The 12,087-nt window shown below is 44.5% G+C and overlaps 1 protein-coding gene across 5 annotated transcripts in view; it reads left to right on the top strand.

Moving 5' to 3' along the window:
- Positions 1-12,087, top strand: part of DIP2B (disco interacting protein 2 homolog B) — a 181,406-nt gene that overhangs the window by 152,386 nt on the left and 16,933 nt on the right. For all 5 annotated transcript variants that reach the window (XM_083598561.1, XM_083598564.1, XM_083598565.1 and 2 more), the window contains 9 exons: positions 141-277; positions 2,054-2,134; positions 3,485-3,612; positions 4,726-4,840; positions 6,294-6,495; positions 7,225-7,334; positions 8,829-8,909; positions 9,396-9,519; positions 11,052-11,173. In XM_083598561.1, coding sequence (XP_083454687.1) covers positions 141-277; positions 2,054-2,134; positions 3,485-3,612; positions 4,726-4,840; positions 6,294-6,495; positions 7,225-7,334; positions 8,829-8,909; positions 9,396-9,519; positions 11,052-11,173 — 1,100 coding nt within the window. The remainder of the gene's footprint in view (positions 1-140; positions 278-2,053; positions 2,135-3,484; positions 3,613-4,725; positions 4,841-6,293; positions 6,496-7,224; positions 7,335-8,828; positions 8,910-9,395; positions 9,520-11,051; positions 11,174-12,087) is intronic.

Genomic DNA, 12,087 nt, shown 5'->3' with positions numbered 1-12,087 from the left:
AAGCATAGCAGTTGCTTCTTAAAAAGTGTACTTGGGTCAAAAGCCTGGTTCTGTTCCATTTCTTCTCTTATATTTCCATCAAAGGAGTTGATCTCTGAGACTGAACGGGAGGTTCCCTAATGGCATTTGATTTGTTCTAGGGATGATGTGCATAGTGAAGCCTGATGGACCTCCTCAGCTCTGCAAGACAGATGAGATTGGCGAAATCTGTGTTAGCTCCAGAACAGGAGGAATGATGTATTATGGGCTGACTGGAGTAACTAAAAGCACATTTGAGGTATGTAATTCTGCATTCTGACTTTAAATGGATCGTGCTCTGTTTTATTGAGTTAGCAGAGGGTTTGTTTGGGCTTTTCACAGCTTTTTGCTTTTTTTGAGATAGTGGATGGGAAAGGAAAAGGGAATCTTTCTGTGTTTAATTTTTATAATATTTATTAAGCATTCATATTGTGCTTGCAAGTACAGTAATACCTCTGTGAACGTCTGCCTCGTCTAGCGTCCACTTCGGTGAACGTCCGCTGCAAACCCGTAAGTACCGGAAGAGGTTACTTCCGGGTTTGCTGCTTGCGCATGCGCAGAAGCGCTAAATCGCGCTTCACGCATGCGCAGAAGCACAAACCGCTCCACACGCGTGCGCAGACGTGGCACTTTGCCCTGTGTCCTTTTTGGCTAGCGGCCGGGGCTCCGGAACGGATCCCAGTCACAAAACAAGGTACGACTGTACTAAAAACTCTTCTTTGCATATATTCTTAATAGTCCCTATGGCGACCAGTAGGGTAGGTCAGTATGATCCCGATATCACAGATTTGCAAGGAGTGGTGGAGCTTTGGCTGACAGAGTGGCTTTCCTTAAGCCACCCATGAGCTCATGGTTGAGGTGAGACTTCAACTGAGGACTTTCTGCCCTGAACATACGTTCTTAACAGCTGACTATACAAGCTTAATTAAACACTGTCTCAAATTTAGCACTGTGTGGGAGTATCTGTACTAAAAGTTGAACCATCTACAATTAGCCACTGAAAGACTAAAAATCTGTTTTTGTGGCACCATGATAGGAAATGATGAATATAGGAGATCACAGATGCCACATCTGAATAAATAATTCTGCTCATTTCTCTTGAGAGCTTTAGGCTTTCCAGAGATCCAGGCAGGCTGCATTCCCTCAGCTTGCTTTGGAAGTTGAAAGGTTGAATATGGGAGGCTGTGGAAAAGCAATTGTGTTTCTTAATCTGTACAGCTCTTTAAATGAGACTCCCTATGCATAGCAAAGAGGCACAAGCCTTTGGCTTTGTATTTGTTCTGCAGTGTGAAGTTACTAACTCAGTTCTGCAGACTGGAGTTAAAAGAAACACTTTTTTAAAGCAAGTTTCCAGTTGCCATGGTGGCTGAGAAATTTGGGGTGTTATTGGTTATATAGGGGTAGGATTCAGAGTAGAACTGTGGAGGGCATTGAGGCGATCAGGGTGTGTGATTTATTTTCCAGCACAGCTTGCGCACACTTGTTTCATACACAGAGAACCTCCCTATCCTGTAGACAGATTCTGTTATTCCCTGCTGTGCTAGCTGTATTGTCCTTCCTTCATTTTCACCAAGTTAATCCTTGTCAGTTTCCTCTGAAAACGTAGATCTTGTGAGTGCAATTTTTTTGTGCTCAAAATAAATTGAGGTAACTCAGGGGAGGAAAGGTTGGCACACACATCACCTTGATAGCAGTGAATACAGAGGAGCAACAAGATGCTTCTGAGCATCACAGCATCACAGCAGCAGATCATGCCCTGGTTTCCAATCTTGTTAAGCCTACTAGTAAAACTGTCTTGCGCCTGTCAGTGAGAGTCAGCGTTCCTTGTTTTGTGCTTTCTGGGTTTGCACTCTGTTCCAATTAATGTCAATGCCTGGGTTATGTAAGCAAAGCATGTTCCAGGGGAAAGGATTGATTTTTTTTCCTGGGCTACTTCCATCTGGAAAGGGCTCTTGCTGTATTGCAATGGGAATAAACTGCGCATCTTCCTGTACAGAAATGATGTCCCCTGATGTCCTTCCTTTTCTTCTTTCAGGTCATCCCTATGAATTCTGCTGGCTCTCCTGTGGGCGATGTACCGTTTGTGCGCTCTGGTTTGCTAGGTTTTGTGGGACCTGTACGTTCACCTGCATTGATTGCACCTTTCCTTCTTTCATTAATATTTACATTAATATCCTGCCTTTCCTCCTAGGAGCTTAAGGGGACCTTCTCCCCTTTCACATTTTACCCTCACAACAACAACCCTTTGGAGTAGATTATGCTGAGAAACAATGACTGGCCCAAGGTCTCCCAGCGAGCTACAAAGCTGAATGGGGACTTGGAACTTTGGTCTCCTACATCCTAGTGCAACACCCTAAACCACTACACCACATTGGATCTCACAGCAGGCAATCATTGGGCCAGGATGTACACGAGCCTGTGCAAAGAAATGTGTTTAAAACAAAAGCAAAACCCTCCTGAATACCCCTGTGATGTCTTCCCCCCTCTTACAAATATATCCTATTATATACATTTGGCAACTTATTTTGAAAGAGGCAAGCATTTAGCATATAACTCTTAATTGGTTAGAACTTTGCTTCACAACTTTTGGTGCCTAGGATACAGTGTTTGCACCTTCATTGTTAAAGTTAGAGACACACTTCACTCTTACTTTAATCATCCACCTACCTTCAATATATATATAAGTTGTTAGTTTTCAGAACAATAAACAGACAGGCATTCTCACTGCAGCCAGGAGATATTACTGCCTGGCACCCTGCCTTTCCCTATGCCCAAAGTAGGGCTGAGCTGCAGTTTCTAGGCAGTGGCAATGCTTCTGGGCAAACCTGCTTCTGAAGTTCCTCCAAGTTTATCATCTGCAGCACAGGCTGCATTTGGGAATCTTGGTGCAGCCTTACTCCTTTATTTCTAATGTATTAGCAGAGAGAGACGAGAAAAATGTTGCATGGGGTCTCCCTTTTCCCGTGAGCATAGAGTGGTGAATCCATTCAACATGTTGGCTTAATTTACGTACTTGTGTGGCATACTAGTGTGCCCTAGCTCACACTTTAGGACCCAGTGGCTTAGATGCTACAATTATCCCCCCCCCCCCGGTTATCTGATTCACAGTCCAGTTTTTATGGATAGTTTAGAATCATCCACCCAAATTTCCTTTCTTTCAGTATCTTCTCATATTTCACAGTTGTTGTTTTTCAATCACTAATTAACAGGTTGAGAGGGAAACCTAAGTTTAGACTTAGATTTCTGTGGATTTCTGTGGCCTTTGCCATAATAAAAGGTCTGATTTAAATGGTCATAATTTTCTTTTGTGGTCTCTTGTAAGATGCATGTACGCTACCTGGTAGGAAGGGTGGTTTAAATACATGAAAGAAAAGAATTAACAAAATAGCAGAAGGGGAAGCAGTTGGTGATCATGGGGAGAAGGATTGTGTTAGCTGATGCCTTTCCCCCCTTCTCCCCCATACAGGGCAGCTTGGTATTCGTCGTTGGAAAAATAGATGGGATGCTCATTGTTAGTGGACGCAGACATAATGCCGATGACATTGTGGCCACTGGACTGGCTGTTGAATCTATAAAGACTGTTTACAGAGGAAGGCAAGTCTGCATCTCCATAAAAAAATAACAAACAAATTATGGGTGTTCAGCTGTTGTTTACTAGTGTTCTTTTAAACATGGTTCCAAAATTACAGGAGAACGTCAAGTGTTGTTGTTCCCTCCCCCTGTGCCTTCAAATCCAGGAAATCTCAGGGCAATCTTTCAATAGCAGCAGACTTGGCCATTTTAAAAGTAGGGGAGATGGCACCTGTTTAGTTATCTGATGGTGCTAAAAAGTTGCATATTATACAGGCATGTCTGTAGATGGTGTCTAATGAATCCCTCTCGCAAGGGATGATCACCGTTTTACTTCTAAAATTCATTATCCAGTGGCATGTAATTAGAGAGGCACACAAATACAGAACCTGTTTGCTACGAAAGTTGCCATTCCCTTATTATGCAGTATGGATTTTGTTTTATGAGGGCATAGGATGGTGACACAAAACATGGTGAAAGTCCTTGAGATATTTGCATTTGCTTCCCATTGTTCCTTTCCTCTTGTTTCATGCCTTTTTGCCATGATGCTGCTTATATCCTCTGCCAACTTACACCACCTCTGCCAACCCAGTTACTTTTCCTACACTAAGGACCACTGAGCACGCTACATGGTGGGGAGAAGCCAAAGTGATCACTGAGTGTTCACTTGATAGGTAGCGGCAACACACATCCTGATTCTCTGATTAATGTAACTGTAACCAGTACTGTCAGTATAAATTATTCCAGCATGGATGATACCCACTGGCCAGTGAGATGTCTGAAATCACCTTGAATTTTGTTTAATTATCATCTTGGCCCGCATTCCATGGTAATCAGTATTGTAGGCTGTCATGCGCTTGTTAGAAACACTTTCTGCCATAAATTTTGCAAATGTTCCAGATTTGGGTCATTGCACAGCGGAGGGAATAGTGAGGAGGACGGGGAGCTGTAAGGTGTGTGTGATTGTAGGATGGAATTTCTGGTTGCCCTAAAAAGGGAGAGGTGGCTTTGTAGCCAGGCTCTGTGATCTCTTTCAGCCTACCTTGTTCAGGCATCACAGACACGGCTGTTTCATTTTACAGACATGGTTACACCACAAAGAATGCACGCTACAGCACATCTTCTGTTCCTTTTTAGGATCGCGGTGTTCTCTGTGACTGTGTTCTACGATGAGAGGATTGTGGTGGTGGCTGAACAACGGCCAGATGCTTCGGAAGAGGACAGTTTCCAGTGGATGAGCCGTGTACTGCAGGTTAGAATGTCCCTGAACTAAATTGGTCCTTCTCTCTTGATGGCCTGGCATCCTGTTAGGAACAGAAGCAGCTAGTAGTGTCCCATGCTTTGCCAGACACACTGAGGAGTCTTCTCTGTGGCTGGAGTTTCTAGATCAACGAAGTGGGATGCAATTGGTAGAAATGGCCAACTTCTGCATTCTTAAGGACCACTACATGTTTATTTTTGCACAAAGCAGCCTCTTCTAAGGTGGCGAGAACCAAAATAAATTCAGCACCACCCAGCAAAAAGTGATTCATATGTATTTGGGTTCACGCATGGAATTGATGATGATGATAATTCCGTATGTCACACCTGTTACATACAGAAACAGAGGTATAATATTAAAACCTCTTAGGCAAAGCATTTTATTGTACAGTGGTACCTCAGGTTACATACACTTCAGGTTACATACGCTTCAGGTTACAGACTCTGCTAACCCAGAAATAGTACCTCAGGTTAAGAACTTTGCTTCAGGATGAGAACACAAATCGTCCTCCGGCGGCGCAGCCGCAGTGGGAGGCCTCATTAGCTAAAGTGGTGCTTCAGGTTAAGAACAGATTCAGGTTAAGAACGGACCTCCAGAACGAATTAAGTACTTAACCTGAGGTACCACAGTACAGGTTTAAATTTCGTAGGGCCAAAGGAAGCCCACCAGCAACAGCTGTTAAATCCAGCTTTCAGTATTTTTTAAAAAGCAGTTGTGTATATTTTTTCAGAAGCGGATCCCATTGTCCCATTAAAGCTCAATACCAAGTAAATGTATTCGGTATAGGAGTGCATTTCTTTATTTATTTTTATTTTGTATTACGTGTGTGTGGGATTCAAAAACAAGGAGAAACAAACCCAAAGCCACACACATCTTGTTTCTCTTACTGTTATTAACATATTTGCATAAGGTTTCCCCTAAAGTTACTTTTAAAAGTAATTGTTTCAAAATAAGGGCAGTACAATGTGAAGGTGTGTGTTTTTATTGAAAGGGAGAAACCTTTTTCAGTGCACTCAGGAGCTGAAGATCATGTAGTGTCCATGCACACAAGGTTAATGACCCCTCCCCTGACTATCCCACCTGCAAAGGTGAAAACATAATGTAGGCCTGTTTCTTCAACCCCACACCTTATACCCCCACTCCCCCCCCACAAAAAAGCTTTACTGTTTAATATGCTTTCATTGTAAATTAGGAATGCAGAAAGCTTCCTGTGAGAATGTGGCCTGCCTTGATTATTTCTAACTGCCTGCTAACTGCCCGTTGTTTATTATTTCAATATCTTACTTGCAAGGTAGCAGTGACCATTAAGCTTGTGATATATTTACATTGTAGCTTTCAGTGATGGGTTTGCCAGCATCTCTTCTAGAGCCGCCAAGGTAATGAATTGAAGCGATTCACAATTAAGCTGCGCTGGAAAGTCACTCTCTTGTTTTCTTATTCCTAGGCGATCGACAGCATTCACCAAGTGGGAGTATATTGCCTCGCTCTTGTTCCAGCCAATACTTTGCCAAAAACTCCTCTGGGAGGGATCCATATATCTCAGACCAAACAACACTTCCTGGAGGGGTCACTGCACCCATGCAACATTCTCATGTGCCCGCACACGTGTGTGACTAATCTGCCAAAACCCAGGCAAAAACAACCAGGTAATTGTGTGAGAAAACATGACATTCTTTTTTTAAAAAAATCCACACTAGCAACACAGTCCTATAAACGAAGTAAGCCTCGTTGAGTTCAATGGGGCTTATTTAGGAAGTTGTGTTTAGCACTGCAGTCTAATTGGACCGGAAGCTTATTCTTGGTTGAAATTCCTTCACTGATATTGTTCATGAGACAAGGAAGGCCTTATAACTTCTTTTCAAGAAAATGAACGGATTGAACTTTATTTGGGACAGAACACAGGGATGGGATGGTGACCCCCACCCACCCAAAAAATCTATATAATGAATACTCTTAAATGAAAACAATTTATTTTTCATGAAGTAATTAAAAGATCTCAGAAACCTGCTCTTCTGTAACTTGGAGCAGGGCTTTCAGTGTGGCTGCATATGTTCTGTGCAGTAGTGTTGCTGTTGAGTACAACAGGCACTCATTATCTGTACTTCCTAGAAGAAATTGAAGATATTTTTGTTTTGACAGGCTTTCCCAGCAGCATAAATGGGTCTTTGCCCTGAGTGTCTATTTTGCATTGTTTTAGAGGTTTTTTAAACGTATCTGCTGTGGTTTCCTCCCCTGTAAGGCTCAGTCTCATGCCTTATTCTTGGAATCCTCTTACCAGGGTGATGCCTAATTTAGTTCCCTTCCTCCCATACTGCTTTTGTACACAACTGTGTGGTTTTTGCCTTCCTTTACCAAGTGTTTGCTGCTGCCAACAGGTGTCGGCCCCGCCTCTGTGATGGTGGGGAACCTGGTTGCAGGGAAGCGCATTGCACAGGCCTCTGGGAGAGACCTTGGACAGATAGAAGAGAACGATTTGGTGAGAAAGGTGAGCTTCTGTTGCGTGCGATCCAAACTTGCTACCTGGATTGGAACCGGGCGATCCTATGCACAGCTGCTTTCTTGGCCTTGTCAAAAAAAGTGGGACAAAGGTGTTTGCAGGCTAGTGCCCCAAGTGGATTTGTATGCACATGCTTTTCTCCTGCCCATTAAATCCTAAAGAGTCAGGAGAGCCATTTATCACTCTGGTTTGCTCAGAGGTAATTGCTGGTTTGCCTGGCCAGGTGGCCACAGGCCTAGTCTAAGCAGGGACTGTATCCTCCAGCAGAGCGTGCTATATCACTGGGGCGGGGGGAGAATCGTAGAATTGCAGAGTTGGAAGAAACCCTGAGGATCCTCTACTCCAACCCCCTGCAATGCAGGAATGTGCAGCTGTCCCATATGGGGATCGAACCTGCATAATTGGCATTATCAGCACCACACACTAACCAACTGAGCTATCTAGAGTTTTACATAATTTTGGGAAGAGGGTTAGGATTAGAGACGGGAAGACCTGGGGAAAACCTGGAAAAGATGGGGGGAAACCTGTCAGGGAACTGCCATCGGAACAGGGCCGGGAAACAGAGGGGCAGTTGTGTTACAGGGAGCCTCTGAAAATCTTGCGAAGCAGTTCCTCTTCCGGTGATGAGGAAAGCCTCACCTCCAGTGGGGAAGAGGTAAAAGGACCAGAGGATGTTGCAGGGAGCCTCAGCACCGCTCCTGGCCAAGCCGGCCAGGAGGGAAGCACGCCCCTTCCATCGCCCACTCTGCGCAGAGGTCTAAAGCGCAAAGAGGGAAGGAAAAGGCAGGGAGTAATGAGACTTTTATGTTGGGGGAGGTCCAGGAAACAACCACTCCCGGATTCTGCTAGCGATTGAGGCAGTCATGACCTTGTGGCTCTGCACAGTAAATAGTTTGCACCAAAATAAAACCTGTAAAAGACAGGTCTGAGTCCTGGCTGGTTACTCACGAGCAACCACCACTGCCATTTGACAAAACCAAACAGAAAAAATGGTTTTTGAAAAAACCAGGGGAAATCCTGTTGTTGTTTTTCCACTTTCTCCAGTTTTTTCCAGGCCTTCCCATCTCTAGTTAGGATCATAACTGCTTTGACACTTGGCACTTTTGCCCTCGCCACACTGCAGAGCTATTAAACAAAAAAGGCAACCACACATTGGCCCAGTTCCCTGTGGCTTCCTTAAGCTGCTTAAATCAGAGTCTCTTCTGGTTCTGTTTCCTCTGCATACTTGCCAGACGTCTGTTCAATGTGGACCCCAAGTAGTCCCACCTAGGCTGGCCCCACAGCCTGTGCTTAGGTCACCCCTCTGGGATCTCCCACCGCACACCTAAAACAGCATTGTTCTGCCTCTCCGTTCCCATCCAATGGGTGTCCTATATCAAAGAAGCCTGGGCTGATCTACGAAGGACCACCTCCCTCTTTGCACCAGTGCCCTGTCACATCTTTAGGTTGCCTTTGCAGCTTAACAGTTTCTTTTCTTTGCAGCATCAATTCCTGTCCGAGGTGCTCCAGTGGAGAGCACAAGCAACGCCCGAGCACATGCTTTTCCTCCTGCTCAATGCAAAGGTAGGGATGGGGGTCTGATAACATACAAATAATGCATTTAGCAAAGTTTTATGTGCCTTGTACTCCCTGTAGAGTAGGGGCACAGTTGATACGTGCTTCTTCCACGTTTTGGGGTGTGTGTTCAGGCTTAAGGGTTGTGTGCTATGTCAGCTGAGGTCAATGCATTTGCTGGGCTCAGACGGTTAGTCACATAATGGAAGAGGATGGGTTCATGATAAGTTTAAATCATGATAATCAGAGATAGAAACCAGGAGGTTTCTATGCATCCTTTGAGCGTGTAACAGTCATCATTTGCCCAGTCATGGGGCTGTGTTAATAAAAGCATCATTCCCCCAAGACTCTTTGCACATTGCAGTTTAAGTGAATTGAGAGAGCGATCAAGTGGTCCTCCAGAGACCAGCCTGTATTTGTTCAGATATGTTTCCAAAGCACTCTCTTCAAGCACCATGCATTTGTTTAGAGGATGTTTCTTTCTGTCTCTTCCAGGGGGCCCCTGTCTGTACAGCCACCTGCCTGCAGCTGCACAAGCGAGCTGAGCGAATCGCATCGATTCTGTATGAAAAGGGACACCTCAATGCCGGTGATAACGTGGTGCTGCTCTATCCTCCTGGTAAGCAATGCCTGGGGTGGTTGGTGTGGAGTTTCACAGAATTCAGTACATCCTGTTACCTCTAAACGGCAAAGCTTTGCTGTGCCCTGGAATGTAAGGAGTGCATTACGATGTGCAAAATTGAGGTGTCTGGTATAGCAAATTCAAATTTGGGGAAGATCATGTGAATTGTAACAGGAACTCTTCTTCAGGTGATGAGAAGAGTGCAACAAATGTAACTGATCTATAGAAAACACAACCTGAAGAAAGATAGGATGCACATACTTTTGTAAACAAAGAAAATCTGTAATAAAAATTATTTCTTTTTAATAAAAAAAGAGAGAGAGATGAGAAGAATGATTGAGGGGATCTTTTTGTTTGCACTTCAACTCAGGTCAAATAATGTTCTGTTTTCATTTCTCAACAAGTTTAGGCCCAGGAGATGATGTTCTATACACTTGGGAAGTTCAGTGGTAGTTTGGACAATGGGCATTTTAATGATTCTCAGTCCTCTGTTTCATTTCTCCACTTGCACCCCTTTCTGGCTTCTGAATCTCCATGCCCCCTAATCAGCAAAGTTTTCCGGGGTTTCTGCCAAATAGTTGCTTAGCTTCAATAGTCAGAATCTTGGAGTGAGAATCCAAGAAGTGGCCTTTTTTCCAGTGTGGCTTAATACTGCTTTTCACTGTGACAAATGATCATATTGGTGATCCCAGTCTAGATCTGCTGCATTTTGTTCTCCCTTGCTTTGCCAGATTATTTTGTGTAGTGATTCACTCCCCAAGTTTTTACTGCATTCCTAGTATAAATTAGGAATGGGTCTTCATGGCAGCTTCTTTTGCTCCTCTTAAAATTTCTCTCTTGCCTCGTCTGGTCTGCTGCCACCAGTTCTCCTGCGTGGCTTGCATTTTCACCTTGAGCTGTGGGTGAGGAGTGTTTTGCCCTCTAGAGCTGTGACTCTTTTTCAAGGGCGCTTCCAGCCAAAGGAATGCGCATGGCAGAGAGTTCACTCTTTATCATCAGAGATAACACAGCCGCTTCTACAGCTCTGGATACATACACAAACCAATCTAGCATCTAGGCAGCTTCTCCCAAAGTCCACACTCTATGGAGCAGTTGCAGCAACTGGGAATTGCTCCCCTTGCACCGGTTTATGTACCTTCCCACAACAGGCTGCGCTCATGTAGCCAGAGACTAGGCCTACAAGGTAGCCTCCTCTGCTCTTCCTGCTTAAATTCTCTCCTGGTTCTTGAGACAGTGGTGTAGAAGAGGGTGGGAAAGCACCTGGTTCTTCACTTGCCTTGCCTGCCTCCTCTTCAAACTCTGAAGCTTCCTCTTGCCTCCGATTCTTGCCTCCTGGCTGGTACAGGCACCCACAAACCGCTGCCTGCATTCTCCCGAGTCAGACTCCAACCCCACTTCCCCTGCCTCACACTTGTCAGCCTCCTGCCAGTCCCTGCCGATCTTTAAGGAGCTCATTGCAGCAGAAAATCTGGACAACAGGTGGAGGATGTTGAGCTACTTCTCTGCTATATCTTCCTGTGTTCTTGCAGGCATCGAGCTCATTGCAGCATTTTATGGCTGCTTGTATGCTGGTTGCATCCCTGTGACTGTCCGGCCTCCACACGCTCAGAATCTCACTGCCACTTTGCCCACCGTGCGGATGATTGTAGATGTGAGTAGCAAAAAGCTTGAAAGCCGTTTACATCCAAATGTTGGCCTTTTATCTCAGAGTAATGAAATAGCTGTTTCTTGAATGTTAGCTGGTAGAGAGTGTTGTTAATCCCGTGGAAAAATATTTTCTATGTTTGTTATGCTGTTGCCAGTGAAATGCGGTGGAAATACCTTGTTGCTGCCTGAGAATTCACAGAACATTAAATGAGTGGGAACAGTTTGCATCTTGCCAGCTAGTTTCCCTTTTATGTTCCAGGTCACATTGTGCATTCACCTTGCTCTTGTCCTTCACACTTAAGCTGAAAAAGAACATCATTGCATTCTAATGTATTCTGTTGCACTAGAATGTGGTATTCTGTTTCATGCTAGTACAATAGTCCTTCTGTGGTTGCCGATTCTTGTAAAATACAAAGTAGCAAAAGGGCTGGATGCTTCTCAGGGTAAGGTCAAAGCTGGACAAGAAAAACATGAAACGTTTAAGTCCATGAAACTTAAGATACTGGACATGAAACTCAAAGTGTGACCTGTGGGCTGGTGAGTTCCAGATTCAAACCTCAGTTCAGCCACAGATTCACTGGGTAGTGTTAGGCAAACTGCTGTCTCTCAGCATTGCCCCCCCCCCAACAAAAATTTTACCTTTAATAGGCGGTTAATAATAATGAGATACTGTGCAGGATTCCATTAAGGAATACTGGGACAATGGCCTCATTCACACAACACACTAAGCCAAATATTAGCTTAGTGAGACTGCCCTGCTCCTCTGCGATCCTTTCCGCTGCTGGGCCATGCTGAGCAGGGCCTGTTGTCCCAACTGGGACTCGTGGTTACAGCTCTTGGTTAGTGAGGAGAGAGCTTAAGCACAAGTCCTGGTTTGGACAATATACAAAGACAGTCTCACTTAACTAACGTTTGACT

Source organism: Podarcis filfolensis, assembly GCF_964270895.1.
Source record: "Podarcis filfolensis genome assembly, chromosome: 2".
NCBI lineage: Eukaryota > Metazoa > Chordata > Lepidosauria > Squamata > Lacertidae > Podarcis > Podarcis filfolensis.
The sequence above is the reverse complement of the archived record's forward strand: the minus strand, read 5'-3'. Positions and strand labels throughout refer to the sequence as shown.